This window comes from Ranitomeya imitator, chromosome 9 (assembly GCF_032444005.1).
Source record: "Ranitomeya imitator isolate aRanImi1 chromosome 9, aRanImi1.pri, whole genome shotgun sequence".
Classification (NCBI taxonomy): domain Eukaryota; kingdom Metazoa; phylum Chordata; class Amphibia; order Anura; family Dendrobatidae; genus Ranitomeya; species Ranitomeya imitator.
Window position 1 is genome coordinate 127,068,544 of NC_091290.1, and position 9,303 is coordinate 127,077,846.

At 39.7% G+C, this 9,303-nt stretch overlaps 1 protein-coding gene across 1 annotated transcript; it reads left to right on the forward strand.

Annotated features, from left to right (window-relative positions):
- Window positions 1–7,353: 7,353 nt before the first annotated feature.
- LOC138649619 (nucleoplasmin-like) lies at window positions 7,354–8,448 on the forward strand. Its single transcript, XM_069740159.1, has 2 exons — window positions 7,354–7,664; window positions 8,166–8,448. The coding sequence occupies exons 1-2, from the start codon at window positions 7,354–7,356 to the stop codon at window positions 8,446–8,448; spliced, it is 594 nt and encodes a 197-aa protein (XP_069596260.1).
- Window positions 8,449–9,303: the final 855 nt, after the last annotated feature.

The window sequence follows — 9,303 nt, forward strand, 5'->3', positions numbered from 1 at the left end:
TCAATTTTTAGAAAAAGACAAAAAATCTAAATAATATCAATTAGTTTCTTCATAAAATATTGAAGAACTTCACATAAACGTCCCTAAAAGCAGGTGCTCTTGAAAAAAATTGCCATTTTACAGCCCTGCGCAGGTTTTCTGAACAATAATCAGCTCAACATTTAGCTTAGTGATGTGAGGAACAAATTAATTACCTCTTAATTAGAGAAATCCCGAAACTGAGGAACATTAGTGGCCCTTGAGGATTGAGCTCCTCTCTTCGGCTTTGTATCATTAAAGCAACCTTGTTGCAGAATCCTTTCAAGAATCAAGTGCAACCATCTTTTATTTCAGGGCTTCACAAATTGCAGCACTTTCAATTTATCGAGCTCTGGTCGTAATCTATCTGTACCATTGTTCTTTTGTAAACCGCAAAACTGTTCGAAGAGCCGTGCCGTGGCCGTAGCGTTCGGGAGCTGCTCTTGCAAAACATATTGAACGGTCCCATGTAAATACAAGCTAACCATTCCAAGACATGATCTTTTATCCTTGGGGGATGCAAAAGTGTGTTTTCTATTAGATAATTACCCTCCTAGGGAGCACCCCACTAATAACTCACATCATCTCTCTCTTGAGGGCGATTATATAATGTAATACAACTGTAGAAATGCTTTGATGCTGTAAAAGGAGGAGGAAATTAGCTGAAATGCTTGATGTTTACACATCCTCAACTGCAGTTTCAGACTTCCCGAGCGCAAAAAGCACTTACCTTGGGATAAGAAAACAAAAACATATAATCCTTCAGTCAATTATGACTTCCTAGTTAATTAAAATAATAAGTTAAGCATGTTCTTGATATTAACTTGATTAGATAAGTAGATAATGGCAGGCAGTTAATTTGGCTTTGTAATAATGGATGATGGAACTTTCCTCAATTTTGAATATAGGGCAACACACCTACGCAGTAATTCCTGAAATGCGGGGGCAACATTTATCTGCCTTTTGGATTTATTAAAATATAACGCTTGGAAGAAATGTTTATTTTGTTAATAGATGGTGCAGATGATAGAAACAGAGATGACCGAGCACTAAAATGCTCGGGTGTTCGTTGCTCAAAATGAGCAATTCCTAATACTCGTATGCTCGTTTCGAGTAATGAGTAGAAAGGGAGTCAATGGGATAGCCAAGCTTTTTTCCGGAAGACCATACCAAAAAAATCTGGGGGGTGGAGAAATTGTTCAAAATTATGGCAAAAGTGCTAAATGGAAGAAGAAGACCACTGGAAGCATTTCTGACACCCAGATCAAGGAGTGATAATAAAACATTCCAAACCAGCGATAAAATGCATTTTACAGGAAAAAAAAATGTCAAGACACATTTTTTTCTTGTATAATGACGTGCATATAAGGCAAAATTTAAAAAGGATTAATAAATTTATACGCCAACCAAAATTGATTTTCTTACTAAAAAATAGGAAATTACAGTTTAATTTGTGAAGGAAGCAAGAACTGCCAAAAATTAAGAAGTCAGAGATACTCAGACACACCCTGCATTAGACATAAAGGAAGGCTTCATAGACATTCTGTTCAAATTGTCATGTCTTGAAACTCCTAGACACGAAGACTATGCACTTTTGAGGGTTATACTCAAAGTAAATGCACTCCAGACAACAAAATAGTCCATAGGGGTGAGTATAATAATCCCGATAAATTTTGAGCAAGTTTTTTTGAGAGTGATATACCAACGAAGTGTACCCAAGAACGTAACACTGTATGCTGAGAAATGTAACCCAGCAAAATTTTTAAACTGTTTTTCTGAGTGTTCTATATCAAAAAAATTTACCTCAGGAGACAGAGTAGTGTATGGGTAAGAAATGTGAGCTAACAAGAAACATTTTCAAACTCTTTTTTCTACTGTTATATATCACCAATATGTGATAGAAAGCATGTACTACTCTATGGATGAATAACCTAATCCTGAAATATTTTTGAATCCTTTTTGTAAGTTTTACATACCATAGTAATGCAACAATACCCGTGTTTCCGTGTTTAACTGTATGGATAAGTAATTGAATTCATAGAAAAAATTGAATGAAAATATTTTGAAAGTGTAACACTAAAAACCCGCTCAGACAAGAATCTAGCGGCAGGGCAGCACAATACCTCCAAGGCATAGAGGCACAGCTCATGCCAGATGTCCAGCTTTGAGACCCAATAGTTGAAAGTCACAGCGGAATTAGGGACTATGTTGGTTTGGTCGGCCAGGCATTGCTTTACTGTCTTTAAAAATGTTTACCTCCTTGTAAAAAAAAATACCCAGGTGTCAGACCCTAGATGCTGGGCTGGTGTCATGAAATTGGCCCATGCCTTTAACATTTTATCTCTGCCTCTGCTGTTTGTCTCCCTGGCTTCTCCTCCATGGTTGGTAAAGGAAGCTTGTACCCTGCTGCTAGTGTTGTCTGATGGGAATTTTTTCAACATATTTTCCACAATGGCCTTATGGTATAGCATCATTTTTATAAGATATCTCCACCTCAGGAAGAATAGAAGCTCTCCTTGTAGTGTGTGTCTAGCAGGATGAACAATCAGTACTATTTTTTGGCCAAGATGAATGTAACGCTATGGTCATGGGAAAGGCAGCGGTACATAAAGTCGGATCTATGTGCCAAACTCCATACAGTCAACACTACCCTGTCTCCACCATGATGATGACTCTCCATCTCCTCCTCGTCCCTCTTTTCCTCCTCATTCCCATCCTCATCTCATCCACGTTGGAGAGACAGGATGAAGGTTGTGTGTCTATTAGCCTCTGTTGCACTGGTTACCAGCTACATTCTCATTGTTACCAAATCTACGCTGAGCAGATGAGAGAACGCTGGGCTGGCTGAAATGTCTCTGTGTTATGTCTTCCCCCATCCCCACCTAGTCTGCATGCAAAGATTAATTTTTAATTGTGAACAGCAACTGTTTAAGTAGGCACAGATGCAGGATAGTTGCACTCGCTATGGATCACCATCTTTGTGGAGTCCTCAAAGTCTTGGAGAACCAGACTAATATCAGACATCCATGCCCTCTCTTCATTTATTTGTTGAGGCTGACCCAAAAACTGACTGGTATGTTGTTGCTTGTACTCAACCACTAGCCTTTTCTGCTCACAAAGTCTTTCCAGCATGTGCAGTGGGGAGTTCCAGTGTGTGGGGACGTAGCATACCAGTCAGTGAGCTTGCATTTGCCAGAGCAGCAACAGCTGTAACCAACATGCAAAAATGAGCACTGATGCGGCATACCTTGACCAGAAGCTGTGATGAATCTGAAGTTGCTTTCAGAAACTACGAAGTTGAGCAAGCATGATATGTGCCATGTGCCAAACATTGTAGGTGTGTGAGCTTGCCAAGCTTCACAGCAGTCCCCAGTTTACACCTATTGTCACATACGACCATGCCTGGTTGGAGGTTCAGCGGAAAAAAACAAAGATCTATCTGGTCTGTTATTCCTTTAAGTAACTCTGCTGTGGTGTGCGGTTTGTATTCTTGACAAATTAGCTTTAGCAGAGCCTGTTGTCGCTTTGCTGAGGCAGTTCTGCAGAACTTTCAGCTTCTGGCTGAGTTGTACGACATGATCTGAGATAGCACATCGGAGATGGAGGACAATGAGGAGCCATAAAGGGTGCAGGAACAGCTGTAGGAGGTGGAGGAAACCCTTGTAAAAATAATCTTCTGCCTCAGCAGCACATGCTCTGTGTTAGATTGTGATTTACCACCAGCCTCCACAATGTTCACCTAGTATGCCATCAGTGAAATGTAGCATTCCTGGTCACAAGCGTTTGTCCATGTGTTGGTCATTAAGTGGACAATGCCAGTAAGTGCATTGGTAAGGGCACAGGTGATGTTCCAGGTCATATGCTGGTACAAAGCAGGGATGCCACGCCAGGAGAAAAAGTGGTGGCTGGGGTCAGAATACCAAGGGATGACTGCTGCCATGATCATATAGGTCCAAATTCTCCAAGTCTACTAGCGTGAGTGGCAACATTTGCATGGCCAGTAGCCTGTAATTGTACCCATTTAGCTATTCAGCCTGTGAGTGGGTGTTAGGACTAGCGGAATGCACCAAATAATTAGAAAGATAGAGTAAGGTGCGTTCGCAGCCCGGGGTCCACCGTGCAGAGATGGAACCTGCTGTTAAGTAATGACGGACTATATGGCGGTACAATATGGATTCACACACGGGTTAACTTCACCTAGTATGAAGAAAGCGAACCCTGTTGTGTCACAGGGCCACAGTACCGCACAAAGAGCGCAAGCAAGGAGTCACAGAACTCTACCCCTAGACTCGGGATTAGAGTACAACTAGACCTCTTGCGCTCGACACCGAGCACAGGGAGTGAGGCAGTAGTGTCACCCAATGGCAACAATCGTTGACCCAGATATTCAGTCCACCAAGTAGGGTGCTAAGATAACATATGCCTGATCGTGCTGGTGGTGGTTAGATTCTTAATGATTAGGCCCCTGCTGATCTTTAGAAATAGCTAATGGAATACATGAATCCATCTATTGTTATCCGTTACTTCATATTATAGGTTATTTAATAATAATCTTTATTTTTATATAGCGCTAACATATTCCGCAGCGCTTTACAGTTTTGCACACATTATGATGGGGCTCACACTCCAAATTCCCTATCAGTCTGTCTTTGGAATGTGGGAGGAAACCGGAGTGCCCAGAGGAAACTCACGCAAACACGGAGAGAACATACAAACTCCGTGCAGATGTTGTCCAAGGTGGGATTAGAACCCAGGACTCCAGCGCTGCAAGGCTGCAGTGCTATTCACTGAGCCACCGTGCTGCCCTATTTAACCACAGTAATAATAAGACAGAATAGGACCCTATTTGAATGACTGCAAATTCACTAGAAATACATTCATACCAAAGAAGCAGTCATAATGTCCAAAGTATACAAACGTGCAAAACTTTATTTCATAATAACAGGCATTTGCTATGTTTTATGTCTGTTATTGTGAAATAAAATTTTGCACGTTTGTATACTTTGGCCATTATGACTGCTTCTTTGGTATGAATGTATCACTGCTGATCTTTGCATGGAACAAGTTGTAAATTGCCATTTTGTTTGTCTCAGCACTCTTTAAAAAAGTCCCTCCTCTGTTAAAATAAAATAAAATTATATATATATATATATATAATTTTATTTTAACAGAGGAGGGACTTTTTTAAAGAGTGCTGATGAGACAAACAAAATGGCAATGTATATATATATATATATATATATATAGAGAGAGAGAGACAGAGAGAGAGACACGTGCAATTAAACAATGTGGTGGCTAGACCTGTAGATTACAAGGTAAAAGTTCAGTACCTGTATCCAGGCATAGAATTAGCTTGATCCATAAAAAAATAACCTTGGTGAGGATAAGAGGAGATTTGCATATTCTTAGCTTCACTTCCGGTTTCACTCCTTTTTCTCAGTGTTAGAGATCACAGAAATGTTCTCAGACCACGTAACACTGTATGGTTGAGAAATAGAAGGCTACAAGTTTAAAAAAAAGCTTTTTAGCAGTTTTAGAGATCACAGAAATGTTCACAGTCCATGGAACACTGTGTGCCTGAGAAATGTAGCTCAGGAAAATGTTTCAATGATTTTTTGGAGTGTTATATAATACAGAAAGGGACGTCAAAGCATGTAATACTTGATGAATCAAAATATATTCAATTTTTTAAGCCCCACAAAAGAAACTGCAGCTATATGTTTGCCAACGGACTGCACAGGCTTAATTCCTGTCTACAGACTTGATTCTGTCACTCTTCCTGCTCCTGCGAGTCTCCCTCTACTTCCATAGGCTAAATGCAGATTGTATGTGCTGCAAACGATTGGCCCTTTGAAGGGCTGTTAGTATGATGGCTCAGCTTCAGCATCTGCACTACAGGCCTCTGATTCATTATACTGCACACACAAACCTAGACAAACACACTCTCCCTCCAATACGAAGTGTCACAGAGCTGTGCAATGGTGCCAATGTGCCGAGCCAATCACAATAATGCCACAACCAAGATGGCTACCGCATTACAGTAACTCACAACATCTGTGTCACTGATGACTCTTAGTTTGAGGGATGGGTCAGAGGCTGTGACAATGACTGCAATCTTTGGCTCCTGCTCTGATGCTGGCTTGTTATAATATTTCAGGATGTACTGGGGGCTCTGAAATGATTCGTCAGATATGAAGTAAAAAAAATTGACTAGCAGTTAAATACTATAGATAAGGAATGGGAGGGACTTTTTAAGCCAGTATATTAGAAAATAGCTTACCGTAGATTATGGCATGAAATATATAAGGGTTTAGATCAAATTTACTTTCTTCTTCAGACCACCTCTTTAGTTCTTAAATCTTGCATATACAAAATAGTATAAATTTGGCTAAACCCATTGATATCACTTTTGCCTTAGTCGATGGTCTAATGTGCATGGTGTCCTCCCTACTCTCCCCCCAACAGATGATGGCGGGAGAGAGAAGGATAGGACATGTCTGACTTGCATGCAGCCTAACCAATTATTCTCGGCAAGACAAGCCACAGCCAGAAGAGTCAATCAGGACCTCTCTCGAAAAGTTAGGTGCACTCAGAAAAGTAAGTTTTATTGTGCATGGAGTAATTTGGAGAACTGGGTGAACAGTTGGCCAAACCATTCTTTTGCCAACAGCTTTCATTAGACCCTTTAGAAGGTGTTGTCTGGGAGGCAAAGTAGCATGAGGTCTACTGTTTGGGTATACTTATTTAAAAGTTTGAAAATGTTACTCTCATACCCTCGGAGATTGGTTCACTGCTTCGCAACACATCTAGTTACAAGTTAGCATTTATTTGTGACATTAATCTTAAGAAACCAAGTAGTACTGTAAATTAGTTAATTGATTGGAGATCAATTTGTCATGACTTAGATTGGCCTTTATCCTTAAATAACCCATCAAGAGCTAACTGTATTAATTCTAAAGCAGTATTCCTATAATCCTGCATAAATATGACACTTACAGCAATTACAGAGCTTGTGTTCCTCTACAAAAGAGAATTACAGTAGACAGATTCCGAAAAATAATGCAATTTTTTTTAAAATCCCGCCTGCATAGTTAGAAGTTATATTATATTAATAATTTAAGCAGAAAAACAAAAACACATCCATTCTTATAATTAAACTTCTTATTAGTTCACAAAAAATATACTTATTTCTATTTAGGCCATTTGTCAAAAGAGGTCTAAATTGTGGAATAATAAAAGCAGCCATAGTAAAAAAAAAAAAAAAGAAAACCCCCCAAAAAATGGTCACACTCCTTTAGTCCTGCAGTTTGTTGTGGCATCAAGAGGACTGCTGTAATGGCCTCCACAGTAAGTAACACCAGCAAGCTGGAGAAACCAGTGTCTCTCATATGGGGGTGTGAACTGAATGAACAGAAAAGGACCTTTGTGTTTAAAGTGTCAGATGAAGACAAGAGTGAGCACCAGCTGGCCCTGAGAACTGTATGTCTAGGGGACAAGGCCAAAGATGAATTTCATGTAGTGGAAATCATCCCTCAAGCAGTGGAAGGGAGTGATGCACAACCAGTTCCCATAGCCACCCTAAAGCCATCGATTCTGCCCATGGCTACTATGATGGGCATTGAGTTAACTCCTCCAATCACTTTCCGCCTGAAAGCTGGATCGGCGGTGGACGCCGCGTTGTTGTATGCCCACGGTCCTCAGCACATTGGAGCTGATTGGTTCTAGGATCATTTACGTCCATTAAGAGTTTTGCTAGCTCCGTATACTTCCCATAGGACCTGTTCTCTACCCATGCCTTTGGGCATATTGTTCTGCCATACATGTGATACTGCCTAAGTGGCTACATACTTCCCTTGGTACCTTTGATCCACTCTCTGGTTCTCATTCTCTGTGGATACATACAGATGACCTTGAATTTGGCTACTAACGGTTATCTAGAAACATTTGGAGTCCATTTTTGGACCCTTCATCCACCAATACACACAAATACTATACATTCCACCCCAACAGCAGTCGGACTACTGAAGAAGGTCTATTTGTGTTTGACCGAAACGTCTATTTGTTTTCTGGACTGCTACTCCAAGTAATAAATTTTGATTTCCTTGATTACCACTATTCACCAAGTTGAGTGCCAAGTTATTTGTTTATTTGAAAGCTGGATCTGGACCTGTATATATTAGTGGTCAACATATTGCATTGGATGAAGACTACACATGGGAGGAGGAAGAAGAGGTTGAGGAGGAAGAGGATGAAGATCCTGAATCTCCCCCGAAAGCAGTAAAAAGGCCAGCAGCCTCTAAGAAGGGGAGCCAGGCTAAGAAGAAGAAAATGGACAAAGATGACAAGGAGGATGAAAGCTCTGAAGAAGACAGTCCAGCAAAAAAGGGCAAAGGAGCCGGACGGGGCAGAAAGCCAGCGGCTAAGAAATGAGACGCCGGGTGCCGGATGCCATTTTTGTCTTGTCCATTGTATTTTTACTATCCAGTCCTCCATCCAGTGCAGATATCAACATAGTTAGAAGTTATATTATATTAATAATTAATTTAAGCAGAAAAACAAAAACACATCCATTCTTATAATTAAACTTCTTATTAGTTCACAAAAAATATACTTATTTCTATTTAGGCCATTTGTCAAAAGAGGTCTAAATTGTGGAATAATAAAAGCAGCCATAGTAAAAAAAAAAAAAAAAGAAAACACCCCAAAAAATGCCCCCAAGCCCCCCCCCCTCCCCGCTAAAACTTAGGCCACTCATCTACTAATAATATACTTTTATCTCGGTTGTTTATCTAAATATTCTAAGTCTAAATTAAAGCTTATAATAATGCTAGCCTAAAACAATACAAATAAATAATGAAAGAGAATAAAAAACTAAATAAATACGTTAGTGAAAACAAATTAATAAATGCATAAGCCCCTGCCAAAATATATTGACTAACACAATGATCTACTCATCTACAGGTAAAGGATGTATTGTAGGTATGAATTTAGCAACAATAAATAACATAAAAAGATGGAAAACAAAAATATGGTATTATCTTAAACCAATTCTTTCTCAAGTGAGCCATAATGAAAATAATGTAAACCAAAAAAAGTAAAATAGTACATAGTAAGATGTTTATATCCTTAATATAGTTGTATTGGCCTTGGTACCCCATTCTACCATTAGCCGGACTAGTCTCTAGTCACTGCACTTCCAGTTGTGTGCTCATTGAACAGGATTTCTTGGGTTGTCAAAAGACTAGAGTCATAAATGAAGGAAATGGCTGACTACTACTTATTTCA

Bases quoted from the DNA above. Each gene is read 5' to 3' on its own strand.
- LOC138649619 (XM_069740159.1), top strand. From the start codon at position 7,354: ATGGCCTCCACAGTAAGTAACACCAGCAAGCTGGAGAAACCAGTGTCT. The intron at 7,665-8,165 runs CCTGAAAGCTGG...GTTATTTGTTTA, and splicing joins ACTCCTCCAATCACTTTCCG to TTTGAAAGCTGGATCTGGAC.